The sequence below is a fragment of the Lonchura striata genome, chromosome 3, assembly GCF_050655825.1.
Source record: "Lonchura striata isolate lonStrDom1 chromosome 3, ASM5065582v1, whole genome shotgun sequence".
Lineage (NCBI taxonomy): Eukaryota > Metazoa > Chordata > Aves > Passeriformes > Estrildidae > Lonchura > Lonchura striata.
The window spans coordinates 76,195,249-76,211,368 of NC_140705.1; the positions used below are offsets into that span (position 1 = coordinate 76,195,249).

Below are 16,120 nucleotides of genomic sequence, written 5' to 3' on the forward strand. Positions count from 1 at the left end.
AATGATCCTTATATAAATATTCAGTCCCCGGTAGCAGTTATTTTTAATAGGAGAAAAAAGATTTTAAACATTTTAATTTAAAATGTCCTTCTGCTATTGTCATGAGACCAAGCTTTATTAACAAGGCAACTCTGCTGTCTCAGAAAGGGCCCCTCTGGTTTCATGGAAGACAGAAAATGTGGTTCTTGCCTAAGAGGGCAGGTCTGTGTTCTGCACAGCCAGGGAACTCAAAAGTGGAAGATACCAGCTCAGACTTTGTACTTCTTTAAAGCTTCATGTTTTCCCCAGAGCTTGTCCAGGGCAATTCACCAACTTCTGTGCTGTATACCGTCATTAATGACTCATTAAGCTGACACTAAAAATGTACTTCTCTTTTTTCAATGCTTGCAGCTCACCTTGCCTGCCCATACTTTGCAGCTGTTTAGGGGCAAGATATTGCAAGGGAAGAAATTCTGGGAAAGCTTGAACAGTTTGCAATTTGTAGGTATAGATTTGGTTGAAAGGTATTGATTTCAGTGAACTTCAAGTCAGATCCCATGTACATACATTGCGTGCATGCATGCAGAGCTTGCCTATTTCTTGCTCTGCCTTTTTGAGACATCTGACTTTAACTAGGTGTATATGTATAGATTAGATTTTTCCTAGATTCTATTGATTTAATTTATTGCCTATACTGTTTATTTTAAATCTTATAAATAATTTCAATTTCTTTTAAAATTAATTCCATTTTTACATTCAATAACAATTAAATTTGAGAACTTTTGCTTGTGTATTTATCTATTATTTTCCTTGTGATTTTATCTCTAAAAATTTTTCTTTGCAGTAATATTCTTAATTAAATTATGTCATGTCTGTACTCTGAATCATCTCTTTTTTCTCTCAGCTGTCTGGAACTTCTCAAAGCACTCAGATATTTTGGCTACCCATTTTTGAGAGCATAGACTTAATTTTAAAATTAAGCTCTACATCTTCTGCTGTAGAATTTACATTTACATATGACAAGTAAATTTGTATTCAGTTGACTCATTTTACTTCTGTCATGCATAATCACACTTGTGTATCCAATATATCAGCTTCTTTTTCTGCATTATTATCTCTGCGCATATTGAAATTTAATTAAAGAGAACGTCTCAGATATAATGGAAGTTGAACCAAAGGGGTTTCCTGCCATCTGAGTTTTTCAGAGCTTATTGGTTTTTTTATTACAGAAGTTTCTTCTCGCCTAAAACACAGCTTTCAGTGTTAGTAGTGTCCATATCAGCTGCAGAAAACACTGTCTTCAGTTGGCACCTCATCAGGCCTTGGATGTTAGACAGCACATCACTGCTTAGAGCATCTGCTCTGATATTCCTTGGACCTCCAAGGCATGAGGTTTTAAATCCACCTCTGATTCTCTTCATGATGTGTATTCTGCTCAGACTTGGAAGTATTCTACCTCCCCAAAAAGGTTTCCCATGCTATTTCATGGGAATTTGATTAACCAAATGCCAAGATTGTATCAAGTTAAGGGATATGAAAGCAATATGGGCTGCATTGAATGTGTTTAATTCTGCTATTCATTTCCAAAGGCTAAGGAGTTATAATTTATTCCTAATATTGTGACATAATGTCATCTAAACAGATCAAACAGATGAATGAGAGCAGCATATTTTAAGGAGTAGAGGTGCTCAACAGATCAAGTTTTGTTTTATAGCGAGAATCTGGTAAGAGTTGTTAATGTCAGTTCAGACAAGTTATGGAAAATTGAACGTGATATGATGGTCCTTCCAGCATTCCCAGGTTAGACAATTCCTTCCCTGTGTCTGTTTAATGCAAGCCAGCCCACCACTGTCCAATAAATAGATGTGGTCTTCTCTTCCTTCTCCCTAGGTGATGTTTACAGAAGAGGATGTCAAGTTCTACTTAGCTGAGCTGGCCTTGGCATTAGACCACCTCCATGGTCTTGGGATTATTTACAGGGATCTAAAACCAGAAAAGTAAGTTAACAGGGAAAAGAGAACTAAAACATAAATACATGAACTTTTAGGTTTCTTCTGCTCCCTGTCACACTACTAAATGTGAAGGTGCCAGGGGCTCTGCCTTCTTTCTTGTGAGACTCTACATGAGACCATCACTAACAGCAGAAGGGTTTTCCTATCATACCATCGTAGCATGAGGCCAAATGTTTTGACTGTGCTCCAGTATGATGGGACCTCTGTGTGCCTGGCCTTCAGTTTTGTGAATTATTTCAGTAAAAAATTCAGATCCCTGTGCCTTTAAACTTCAGTGGCACCATTCTCTGTTTGCAGCATTTAATCTGGCCTTCGCCCGATGCAGTGGAAACCACTCAGAGCAACTCCACTTCCAGCTCATACTGAATATGGCATGGCACCGTTCAGTTTTACTGGAGCCATTTCTTAAAGTAAATGAGCATGTCTGAGAACTTGTGTGCCTGTTAACTCATGAGACACATGATAATCAGGTCTTTTAAAACACTTGTATTAACTGTGTAACATATTTTCCAAAGTATTTGTTCTCATATGTGCAGCTATTTTTTGTTCGTAATGTAGTCCTAATTTTCCTTTCTCTTTTTTATTTGCAATACATCAGCAGAGCAAATGACACCCTCAATGCTATCACCAGGAGTGACATATACTGTTTTTATTCTATGCCCTTTGCTTGGTGCTGTGCTGGATTCTGCTGTGACAACTCAAATAAGGCTGCAACATTCCAAAGTTCCTTTTTAATGTAATGGTCACCAGCATTTATAAAAGATAACCACTGAGGGCAGTCTTTTTGACAATTGCTTACACTTTCAAAGCATAATTTTCCTTCTGTGGCATCAAACTGAAAAATATGCAGGTCTTTCTTTAAAATGAAGTGTTATCGCTTTCACTCTCACGGACAGAATATGAGACCAAAAGTGATGGAAGATGTACTTTGTAGGTGAGAAGCTGAAGGAGAGGAAACTGTTTATCTCCATTGCATTTCTAGGTGATTTAAATTTTAAATTCAGTTTTATGTTTTGGTTATAGCAGTAGTAGTACTATTTGAATTCAACAGATGTACATAGCAAGAGCTCTCAGTCTTTTGGGCTAGCAGACATTTTGTAGTTGACCAAATTTTCTAACCTTGCCCATTTATGCAACCAAAACTGGAAACCAGAGTCTTTGTCAAATATGGGAAATCATCCTACAATTAAAAACTGGAGGGAGAAAAGTACCAGTCTGTTCCTGATATGAAATGCAGGTAGGCAGTGGCGACACCCCAGCTGCCACAGCCACAGGCTCTTGCATCATCTGCCATCAGCTCCTTGGTTTCAATTTCATTCTGAATTGCTGTTTTATCCATTCAGCATCAACAAATATGTACACAATAGAATAACTCAAATTCTAGGTTTTCTGTTTTAAACTTTGATTCCAGTGAGCATTCGTGTGGCTCATGCATGACTTTTCTCTTTGATATATTAGATGAGGCTGAGTTTTGAGATAACACATGAGATACGAATCTGCTGTAAGAAAGCATCCAAATATGAGCTTGTATATTCAGCTATGTCACAATGCCATTACATTTTTAGGCATATGCTGTAATTTTTTGCTTTAGAAGAAGTTAGAAACCAAGGAGAAAATTTGGTGTATGTCAAAACTGTTAATTGTATTTGAGATACTGAGACCTGGATTCTTCTGAGTTCTCAAAAGGAAATGTGACTTAGCATCTCAAAAAACATCTCTCAATGACTCCAGTTGCAAGTGAGAGCACTTTATATTACTACAGACCAAGCTGAAGTGCTTCCAATCAGGGATCAGTGAATCGAGAAATTGGAGCTCATGTAAGGAAGGAAGGTGTCACTGATTTGTCATTGTCACATAGAAGCATGTTGAAAAGATACAGATGGAATCCAGTTTTTTCTATATTTTTGTCTGAGCTGAGAGCAGCCATCCCCTTCACTGTACTGTTCTGCTAAAATCCCTCCCTGAATGTTACCAGTCTGCCAACTGAGACAAGATTTCTCTAGAAGAAAAGATAAAGTATCATCACGTAACTAAAGACCTATACAGAGAGATCACTGTGTAAAGTTAAGGTGGCAGACCTCACTCTTGCATTTTCTAGCTTTTGTATATATGGTTTATGGTCTTTGATACATAGTTAAATGGATTAACTGTAATACAGTTTAATTTGGATGCAATTGATGTAGTATAAAATTAGCTTACATGAATATAACTGTTGTATAGGAAGGACCCAGAAGTCCATACCTGGAGATAAAGCAAGCCTTCTGACTGAAAACTATATCCTCTAAAAATAGCTCTGTAAGTGCAAAGCCTGTGTGTAGTCACACCTAGGAGAGCAGAGCATGACAGCCTATGATTTCTCTGGAACTTTAGGTTTGCATTAAAGAAATACAGCAGAATAAAATAACTACTCACAGGGGGGAAAAAAAATGCTACATTTTTGAGTTACATCTGGGAAAGAATATATTTCTAAATAAGATGATAAAAGAAAATTAGAACCATCTCAGGATGTTCTCATCCTCCTCTTGCCCCCTGGCAGGATCAAGACCCTAACAGGTGTGTTGCTAACCTAGGCTTAAAACAGCTGGTGAAGACTGTGCTCTACACAGGAGCACTCTTGGCAGTGCTCCAGCAGTTGCTCATCTGAAACGTTGCTCTTAATACCTAGTTAGAAATTTCTTTGCTGCCACTGCAGGCCAATGCTCCTTGGCCTGTCCTCCTAGAAGCACCAACCTGCTTGTTCTGCTCTCAGCAGCAGCCTCGGTGGGTTGTGAGAACATCCTTTTCCTTAGACCCTCTTCTGTGCCCTAAACAATCCAGGTACTGAACTCCACTAGTCAGTTTTCACAGGGCTCCAGTCATTCTCATTACTCCCCTTTGGTTTCCCTTGATTCCTCTCTCTTTTGAAGTGCAACGTGCAGAATCACACACACATCTGCAGCAGAGGCATTACCAGCATGATTGCAGCATGAGGTTTGCTCTGTCAGATTTGCAGAACTGGAGATATATTAATTAATTTATAATTTCCCAATTCTTCCTCTCTCCCCGTTATTAAAGATAGGCACTGCATTGGACCTTTCATTGTTCAATGCTTTTGTTGTTCTTCAGAAGCTCCCAAAAGTAGCTGCTGATAGGTTTGAGTTTGCTTATTCACTCTGTAAGTATGCTAAAAAATCTCATTGGAATTGTTTATGTTAAAAGAAAAAACAAAAAGGAAAACAACCACTTGAACTTGGAAGAACCCTGAGTACATTAAAATTTAAGGTTCGGCTTTTTTTTTTTTTAAGATTCCATGTTAACAATTCAAAGCTATGAGTTAATTTGAAGTGCAGCTGGGAGTTGTTCTCAAGTCAGCTGTACTTACTTCAAAAAGACAAGTAATTGAGCTTTCTGGTTAAAGTCTTGTTTAGAACATGGGGATACTTGTCTTGAATTGATACAGACAAATTCTTCTCCTTGAGTTGTCTTGATGATTTCAGTGGCATCACTTGTGGGACAAGATATTGTTCAGTCACACTGGAAGCCACTGAGTTACTTAAATGGTGAGGCATGTTTTTACTTAAGAACTGCACAATCAAGCTATAAAAATTTGGTATATATGCCCTGGGATATATGGTAAATATACCAAAACAGAAAAATTGGAACTTATTATAAGGTAGTATATGATGCATATTTTGTTTCTTATCCTGTGGTTTAAGGGTATGGGTGACTTAGAAATAACTCTACCATCTGAAAATGGACAGACTTTTACCATTTCTCTTTTTAGAAACCTATATGCACTTTGAGTTCTGAAACGGGCTTAGATTAACAAGGAGTGATGTACATTTTAAGGCCCTCAGTTGTCTACACAAGGGACAGCATAGACACTATATTCTAAAAAAGCCAAACACCATTTTTAATGCAGCATGTTGCCAACCATGACTACTGATTTATGAATGTAACTGCCCTGTGTAGAGAGGGGAAATCTGAGAATCAGTAAAAGACCCTTTTTACTGATTATGGTGGCAAGCTTGCATTGATGTAAGCAGTCATTTTTTGACTTCATGGTGTCAACAAAGCTACATCAGAGAGGAATTTGTGTTCAACAGAGTGAGATAACGTGGGGTCGTGAGATAGTATGGGGTCATGTGAACACTGAAATGTCACAAAACACAGTTTGTGAGAATCTTCATCTCTTTAGCAGGTATTTGACTACTTTATCTAGTACTTTCCTAACAAAATGAAATAAAACACTCTTGATAAAGTCTCAGATTTTATTTACCACCTGAAAATTTGGCTACAGTTTCTGATTAACATAAAGTGTGGGTTGGGTTTTCTGCAAAACAGCTCTCACTTAGAAAGAAACTCATATCATAAAAAAAAAAAAAAAAACAACCCAAAACTAAACAAACCCCCCCCCCCAAAAAAAAAAACAAAAAAAAAACAAAAAAAAAACAAAAAAAAAAAAAAAAAAAACAAAAACCAACCCCAGAGTTCCAGCTTTATTAGGTTTGGCAGAATATCACATTGATTTGGGGATGTTGGATCTCAAAGTAAAGTCCAGAAGACATGACTCAAAACCAAAAATAAAGAGAGTGAGAGAAAAATGGGGGAGAATTGTTCAGGCTTTAAATTTAAGACATAATATAAAGCAATGCCAACAATTCATAACAAAAACTTTTTTCCCCTGAGATAAAGCTGCAGCAGAAAAGTTGATATGGAGTTTGCAGTCCTAGCTCTGCTATGAGATTTCTCCTGTAACTCAGACTGTGTCATTCCTCTACTACAAATGTAGCTGCCCCAGCCTCTAGCATGGAGATTTCCAGCCTTTATTTTCTCAGGGCATACTTTTAAACTGAGGTCAGTGAAAGCAGTTTGAATGTTTGTGGGATGGTCCTGATGCTAAAATGCTCAATCATAGAATAATATAATATCCCCAAGACAACCCCAAGAGTCACATCATGTGTCTGAGAGCATTGTCCAAACACTCCTTGGGCTCTGTCAGGCTGGTGCTGCGACCCTTTCTCTCAGGAGCCTGTTCCAGTGCCCAGCCACCCTCTGGGTGAAGAACCTTTTCCTAATATCCAACCTAAACCTCCCTGACACAACTTCAGTCCATTCCTATGGGTCCTGTCGCTTGTCACCATAGAGAAGAGATCAGTGCCTGCCCCTCCTCTTCCCATTTTGAGAAACCTGTAGACTGTGATAATGTCTCCCCTCAGTCTCCTCTTCTCTAAGAGACACCCTTATTTTCTGGCATTTTTTGTTCCAAGCTTATGTTTTGTTCATTTATTTATGGTGTTGGCATATTTTTCACCCAATAACTGTTACTACTGCTTTGAAGAGAAGGTTTACAATGACAGTATCCTGTAAAAGCACTCAAGCATTGGACTGAACAAATAAAATTAAAAGAACCTAGCTGAATTTTGTCATTCAGTAACCTAGATTAGCATTTTAAAGTAGTCTACTTTTTAATGATTTTTATAATTTCAAAACATTCATTTAGATGAAAGACTATTCTCAAGCCTGAATCATATTAAGAACTTTTTGTTGGTTTTCCTCTTCCATAGGATAATACAATCTTATTTCAGATTAGTTTATCCTGTAAACCATCACTAAAGTAATTGTGATTGTCACAATAGAATGTCTGCTATGGATACTGTGGGATAAAAGGGAATTGTAAGGTGACAAATATAAAAAGAGAGTACAGAGTATGATCAGATAAATTTGCTTCTACTGTCACAGGAAGTCTATTTGTCTGTTGTTGTAATTTGCATTCTTAGATGCAAGTATTTGTTCTTTTCTTCTTAATTTCACTCTCAGATAATTCAGTGCAACAGTTGCCCTTGTTTTTCCCTCACTATTAGCATATTGCTTTTATTTTACATGAAATACAATCTTTGGTTAGTGACTGTAGCATTACTTGTGCTGCCAGATGTCCGAAGGGTGCTGCCAGGGGCCACAGAGGAAGCTGCCAGCAGCTGAGGCATGGTAGAAGGGTGATTAGGGAACATGAGATGGAGGAAGGAACTGTAGATCACGTTTTAGGGGATACAGGATACACATCCATTGGAAGCCAGGATCTATTCATTTTGCTGCTCATGCAAACAGTCTGAGAAAGTTGCTGTATGTTTCTGACTCAACCTCAGGCAGTATTATCACTGTGAAAGCTCTGTTGGTGTTGCCTCTATCCTTTAATGAGGGTGAGGTATGAGCCCTTTAATCAAGGCAAAGTGTGGGAAACACGCATCATGTACCTACTGAAGCAGCATGGATTTTCAATAGGCAAGTATGAAATGTAAGGCCCATTAAATGTAAAATCAGTGCTTCTGGGAAAATTCCCACAACCTTTGAATTGCATAATTATTCACAGGGGCTTCCTGGGTGTGGGGCAAAATTTGGGGTGATTTTTGTGAGCTCCATTCCCCCTGTTATTTTTCCAGATCCAGGTCTGGGGAGCTCAATACATACAGGCTCACTTCCTCACTGGCAGGTGTTTTATTCTGTTCTCTTCTGAAGCACAAGTTTAGGGGTTGTAGTCACAAAAATACATTTAAATGTGTCTGGTATAGACTAGTACTTGAAAATTATGTGTTCAAGGAAACTGTGCAGAAAGAATAAAAGTAAGGTGCTTTTATTGAGAAGAGAAGGCTTTAATTATTGGACTCATGGTACTGACTTAGTTGCTGGCCTTTGATGACTTACACAACAGCTTTTTCTAAACACATGAATGACAGAAGAACATATTTTTTCAATTATGTTTCAGTTCAGATGTGACTTTTCACAAAAGTATAGCCCATTATATTTGGTTCACTTCTATCCTTTTTTCTTCCTGAAAAATTAAAGTGATTCTCTAAGAGAAGAGGAATAAAAAAATAGTTGGCACCATGCTAGATCAGTTTGAAAAGAGAAATATACTGAGTCTAACTAGGACTGAGAAAAGACCACCTTCATTACTATGTCAGTTTTTATTTACCAAAAGCATTATTTTTCAATTCAGGATTCCTTCTTGTTTCCACAAAAACTAGCACTGCTTTTTGTGAACTACAGAAATGTTGGAGTGCCTCTGTTAGGAAAAAATATGTTGGCAGGTGGCAAATGTGAGAACACTTGAATTTGGCTTCAAGGCTGAATTTTCATCTGTGCTCTGGACAGAAAAAATAAGCAGAGGCTGGGATCCATGCAGTTAGGCTGTGACTAGTCGCTGTGCTCTGTGATGACTTTTATTACTTCAGCATGAACCTTTGGACTTAATTTTAGGTCCAGTGAGTCCAAGCCTTGATTATTTTACTATTGCCTTTTCTTGTGACAACAACAGGAAATGTGTAGCTCCTTCTCCTGCTGGAAGCATATACTGCAGCTGTTGGCTTTGAACACCCTATTCTTTCTGAGCTCTGTTTGCATGCCCACCTTGACCATTCTATGGAGCACAGAGGAGGCTCCTCATGGAAATGCCTCAGGCTGTGCATGCATCAGACATGAGATTAAACATCTTCTATCCACGTTTTTTAACTGCAGTTTATGCCTGGCTAATGAATGAATGTTTCTTTTTTGCTTTATAGCATTCTTCTTGATGAAGAGGGTCACATTAAGATAACAGGTATGTGAGAAACTGAAAACTTCATGCCTATAAGCGGATTTTTTTTCTGCAGTATATTGCATGCATCCTGGTCTTTGGTTGGAAAGAGTTTGCTTACAATAACTAGAAGCCAGAAGAGCTGGAGTGTTGAGCTTCTCTGTCAATTTGTCAACCCCCATGCTGCACAGCACATGGAGAACATACAGCATTTTCTTGGTAAAATTGTGCTCTTGACTGATGTGAAGCAGGCGAGTTTGGCTGCTTGCCATTGTGGCTGGAAGGATGCTTCCAATATGACTATTTAATCCAGGCAGAGGATGGCTGGAAAAACATCCCTTTCCCACTCTAGAGGCACTGTCTATCCAACCTTTTCACTGGTGTAATCTGGGATTATTATTCCTAATACTTTGGAATACAGCTGCACAAGAATCCTCACTAACGTTGCCTTTACCCAACCTGAATTGTATATACCTGCTTATTTAAACTCCCTTCTGCTTTGAGCCAGAACCTCATTCTGCGCAGGGAAAATGATATGCCTATTTTCAGGGTGTATTAAGAAGTGCCAGGCACTCCACATAGGCCTGGCTCCAGCACACAAAGGTCTATGGCCTCTTTCTGCATGGGGACAGAAGGGCACTTCACCAGCTGGTTGGCATGTTTTGTTCAAACAATTTAAGCGAGTAAAAGCATAAATGATAATTTTTAGAGACCTGACAAGTCCTGTTCTGCTTCGATTTATGTAGATTTTGGTCTGAGTAAAGAAGCCATCGACCATGACAAGAGAGCGTACTCGTTCTGCGGGACAATAGAGTACATGGCCCCAGAGGTGGTCAACCGGCGAGGGCACACGCAGAGTGCCGACTGGTGGTCCTTTGGCGTGCTCATGGTAATGCAGAAATTGTGCTCAAGGGGTGGCTGCGGGAGGGATCAGACCCCACAGATAAAAACTGTAGCATCAGTGAGGTTCTTCAGAGAGGTACTGCACTCTCCTCAAGCCAGCCTGACGCACCTGGGTCCTTCGACCTCTGGGCACGCCAGAGTCGGGTCCACAGGAGCCGGATAGTGTAGAAGCAGCTTCCTCTTGACGGCAGGATGACACTCAGGCGGCTTAGTTTCCAAGAGGGTTTATTATAGGAAAAAGCAGGTTGGGGAGCGGAGGAAAGACAATCGCTCTGGAAGGGAGCTCGCACTGAGAGCCCCAGACTGAGGGTGGTGTGAGGATAATAACTGTGGCAGAGAAGGAGGGTCCGGGTAGGAAACATCCAATGAGGGAAGGGTTCAGGGGCGGAGTAGAGGATGAATGATGGGGTTACAGCCAATAGGGACAAGGGGAAGGAGTGGTTACAGGGAAGGAACCAATAGGAGTACAGAGAACGAAGAACTTTCCAGAACTGGGGGATGGCTTACATGATGATGGACAGGAACAAGGGGAAGGTATAACAAAAGATTGACAACAGGGGAGGCGGGAAACTACACACTTGTTACCTCCCATGGTAGCTCAGCGGGACTGTCTCCTAAGTCCCCTCCCACACCAGCCATTTAAAATTACATGTTCAGATGCTAACCTGTCTCCCCCGCGCTGCACCCCTCCAGCCTCTTCAGCCTGTGTGCTATTGTTGCTGAGGTGGATGAAGAAAAGATCAAGAAGTTAGTTTGTGACACTGATTTTTTTCAAAGCTGCATGAGCACTAAGTTTTTGGGAGCATTGTTTGATTAAGCATAGTGCTGTCCCTTGAGCCCAGACACCAGACACTTGCTACTCTCACAGGGATATGTTTGATAGCAGAGCTGATGCTGCTCTCTCTGGAGGTGTGCAGGTTGCAGATCTGCCCTGTGCTCAGGGCATGGCCATCCCCAGGCAGCTGTGGCTCACAGCAGAACATGGGCAGAACCAGAAATTAGCATAGCAATGTGCTCTTCCAATACTCCACCATTTCCTGTGGAATGGAGGCTATTTTTGGTGGCTATATATTACACTACATTACAAAATCCGTGGAATATGTTTAAATTTTTTTCACCTGAAGTCGACAACTGATGTCACCAGAGGAGGCATAGGAAGCAATGTGAAAAACAGTGAGAATTTGGGTTGGGGAGGACCTACATCACTGATCTAGCAGGCTGGCAGCAGTTAATCTACATTAATATTGTAATTACTGCCTGAATTATAAAATGAATGGAACATCCTTATCTCCTGTGGCCACAAATCCATTTGGGGATGCTCAGTACTTCGGAACCACGTAGATTTATTCACAAAAATCAATAGGGTATGTCTCATACATTATATCTATCCCTACTCTTTAACTTTTTTATTATATATTTATTTTTGTTAAACAGCTCAGTCTTCTCACTCTTTGTTTCCCATTAAAAGATGGTGCATATGGTGTATAGATCGTTCTTTCACCAGCAATAAACTCTTAATAAACTGGACTGCTTCCTCCCTGTGTTTTGCTAGGCTTTTTTTTTTTTCTTTCCATTATTCTTTTCAACTCTCCCCTAGGGATTCAGCATATTAGAATTACAAAATATAAGAATCCCTATAAAAGGAGATGAATTGAAGAAAGTAGAACCCTTTTAACTCCAAGCTAATGTATTAAGCCTTTAAGTGTTACTAGGTATCAGAGAAAAATATGTCAATCTGTTCAACCTTTTTTCCTTTTCAATTTTTATCTGACTGGAACCAAAAAACATATATTTCCACATACTAAATGTCTGGGAGGATTTTCTGATGCTGTCTTTCACTCTCTTCTTTTCTTGTTTTCCTTGTTCTGTCACATATATGTTCTATTATGGAAGCTGTTTTTGTCAGTCTGAAAAACTTAAGATAATTAAATGCTATTCAAATGATTTATTAGCATTTTTTCCTAAGCACTTTGCAATATGATGTAAATTAGATGAAGAAAATATGAAAGTGCAAGTTTTATATCTAAAATTCCTATCAAAAAAGGGAACATATTAGTCTGATAGTTATAGTATGGCCTGTATCTTCCTCATCATCAGAGCAACCAAACACTGACTTTTCTGTTCTGTGAAGAGGAATTGCTGCTTCAGCATGAGGAGTCAGCTGGTTGGCAGCTTCTTGCCAACCCACATTGACAGGGCACAGACTAGAATCAAACTGAATGATCCTTTCACATGCCTTAAATGTGGCATGTTGTGATTATTAATAGCAAAACAAACTTGTCTGAAAATTACCAAGCTCTGGTCTTATTTATTAATTGTGTTATTAATTATTTCAAGAATTATTATTCACCAACAACACTAACCGTCAACAACAGTAGAACTTCATTTACTGCCAGGTCTTTGACACAGGCCACACAACTGAAACTTACCTGCTCTGTTTGTTTGCTGCTCAGTTTATTTAAATTGCCTTATGGCAGCTTACTTACTGTATGTCAGCAGGTACAGTTACACAAATTTTTAAATTCTCCCCTTCCAGCATTCCAGAAGACAGTCCCTGCTTCTCATTACTTACGTGGTGATGACTGCTGAAACACTTCTATAATTTCTGCTGGTGAATTTATGTGAATTTATTTTATCAAGACCAGACAGTTTTCCTTTTCTGCCTTTCTGTATCTTACTTGTTGCATTGGAGGTTTTGGATAGGATATACTCTGGAAAAGCTTTGTATCAAGTGATCTTCATGTGCAAGAGTTTGACCATTGTTAAAAAATTGGGTATGAAATACCTTTTCAGCTCCACTGCAAGAGTTTTGATGCCCACACTGCCATCTCTGAAGCCCAGATAAACTGGTCTGCCTGATCTGACATCTACAAACCTCACAAAGCAGTGCTTTTGTAGTTCATCCTACCAGCTGATTTACAGGGTCACAGACCTTAGGAAAGTTGTATCTCTTTCAGTTCAGGAAAAAAACACTGTACACCTTTGAGAGTCATGTGAGCAGAGAGGGGAATATAATTACAGAAATGGTTGCAATGACTTGGTAGCAGTCCCAAACAAGAAAAAATGTGTTCATATGTGTCAGCAAGTAATTAAGTTTTCACTAGAAAAGAAAATGTCCCTTTGCTATCCGAAGTATTCAGGTCTGTACTTATTTTGTGGCATTGGAAAAATCAATGCAAAACATCAAAGTATCCATCTTCTTTTACAAAATCCCATTATTACACTTTTTTTATTCCCAGTGCAAGAGATGGTCTTCATGAACATTATTTTGAATGCTTTTGCTTGTTGCTGTGTTAAGGGTTTCAACCCTTTGTGAAAGGGTTATGTTTCACACACACAGATAATGAAAAATATTTAATGCATTTTGCAAGTATTAAACTGAGTGCTTGAGCAGTTCTCAGACATCTGGAAAATGACTGGAAGTGTTGAGAGGACAACCTGGCCATTCTGATGAGAGTGTCTCTCTCTGTGTTTTCCAAATCTGAATGGTTTCAAGTTTCTTTGTAACTCTGACTTTTATCCTATGCTCATGATACTTCAGCAGACTTGAGCTGAAGTAGTTTGCACAACCTACTTTCCTTCCATCCATTAGGGAGATTCATATGCAGTTAGCCAGGTTGAGGATTTTTTCTCACTCATTATCTTCTCCAATAACCTTCCTGGGTCACTTCTTGAATCCTGAATTTCCTCAGGAAATGTGGCACTCTTTTCCAAGGTTTTTCCACACCTATATCTTCTGGGAGGTGCTCATGCTTTGCCTACTGAAATTGGAGACTGCCCTGAAAACTAGAGAAAGGGAGCACTCCATAATATATATATATTTTTTTTTTTACCTCAGCAGGGATTATGTGACTCCAGAGGCCCATTAAGCCCAATTCTGTGGCTCTCTAAATAGTCGGCTGAACTGGAACAAAGAATATTTGCCTTTCATGCACTTTCTTTGGTACAGAAAGGAAGTCAAGGTTAGAAGGAGGTGCAGCCTTCAGAATTCTAACAGAAGATGGCCCTCCGAAAGACCTGGGAAGTGAATCGGTGGGAAGGAGCAAACAGATGGTTTCTACAGATGGAGAAGTAGAGAAAATGAAAACTGAGTCCCCCAGCAAAACTATAGGGGCTGCTTTAATAGACAAAAATACTGCAGAGTTCATCCACCCCTAGTCCCAGCTTATTGTCAACCTGCTGTAACCATACAGCTCTGTATTAATGTGCAAGAGTGTAAGCAGCATGTTCTCACTTCTGTTTTCATTTTCAGATTTAGCAAAATTTTTGACTTTTTGAAACAATAAGCAGGAAGACAGGTCACTGTGCAGTGGAATGATAGCTTTAACAATTTCAATTTTTTTTTCTGTCTTGTTCTTTCGTTTTGAACCTTCAGCAAATCTAGTCAAGACTGCAACTGAGAAACTAATGCTTTCTTCCAGATGCTGCTTAGCTAAGTTCATTGAAGTAAAAAGCTCTGGTACACTTAACTTACATGTTTGCCTTTCACTTTAAATATTGATGTTAACCTCATTTCTTCTGAACCTGAATTAATCTCAGTATTAGGCCTGCACAACTGGAGATGTGGTAACAAAGTGCTGGCCTTTACAGCAGCACAGTGAATGTTTCCTGCAGCCTCCAGAGCAGTCATTCCCCCTGCTCCCTCCTGCAACTTAAGTTTCTTCCAAGTTCCTTCCTTCTTGTTTCTGTCCCTTGCAGTCATGGTGAATTTGCAGGTATTCTGGGATATTGGGGTGGGTGGGAACTACAGTCCCTTCCCACACAGTCAAGGAGTTGTTTGTATCTGTATCATCTGCATCAGCACTGTCAAGCCCATTTATGCCAGTATAAAAAAGACATATCAGCCATTGTTGGTGCCACTAAATTAGATTTATTATAATAACAAAGTAATGTGAGCAAGTGTAAGTGAACATTAGGTACTTCCCATAAGCATAAATGCTCTAGAAATCACAAGGAGTGTTTGGTACAATCTGTACCATTGCTGCTGCTGCCCTGGGAAGCAATGTTCTCTGCCCTTCATTCCCAGTATATCTGAACACTTTTATAAGGACTAAGGCTTTAATAAGTCAGAATTACTTTTAAAATGGTATTTAAGCTCCAGCATCATCTAGGCAGGTTTAAAAATTCTCCCCCATTATGTTTCTTTCTAGAAAATGAGCTGCTTTTCTCCAGATCTACCAGGCAGCTCTTTTCTTGCCTCTCCCAACCCAAGCAGAATACATTTGTTTAATATTTGTTTAATACATTTGTTTTTTCCAAATCTTGTTTATATTTGGCAGCAATATAAATTTTTTAAGTGGTTTTATTTCTGTTTCTACTATGCATTTTTGTGCTTTGAGGTACTTTGTTACTAATGAAGATTAATCCTGAAATTAACTATATTCAATTAGTTATCTGGCTTCTAAACATCTCCTCTGCCCTTCTCCCAAAATTAGCATCACAGGTTCACCATTAGTTTTCTTTTGTTTTCTATATTTTTCTTCTGGTATAGCTGTATTTAATCTGGGCAGGAGGAAGGGTCAGGCTGTGGGGCAGTCTGACACAAATTTTGGTAATGGAAGAATCCTTCTTAGCACAAATGTGCTTTCTGGGACCACTGTGGTTTCTTGTGGGTTAAGGTACAAAAGCTATAGGACTTGAAGAATCCTTCCTGCCTTAGCAAGTATTTACTTAT

General features: G+C 39.1%; 1 protein-coding gene across 5 annotated transcripts in view; it reads left to right on the top strand.

Annotated features, from left to right (window-relative positions):
* RPS6KA2 (ribosomal protein S6 kinase A2) overlaps nucleotides 1-16,120 on the top strand; it is a 279,608-nt gene that overhangs the window by 207,369 nt on the left and 56,119 nt on the right. For all 5 annotated transcript variants that reach the window (XM_031504319.3, XM_085576816.1, XM_021544171.3 and 2 more), the window contains 3 exons: nucleotides 1,870-1,976; nucleotides 9,530-9,567; nucleotides 10,290-10,432. In XM_031504319.3, the coding sequence (XP_031360179.1) occupies nucleotides 1,870-1,976; nucleotides 9,530-9,567; nucleotides 10,290-10,432 (288 nt within the window). The remainder of the gene's footprint in view (nucleotides 1-1,869; nucleotides 1,977-9,529; nucleotides 9,568-10,289; nucleotides 10,433-16,120) is intronic.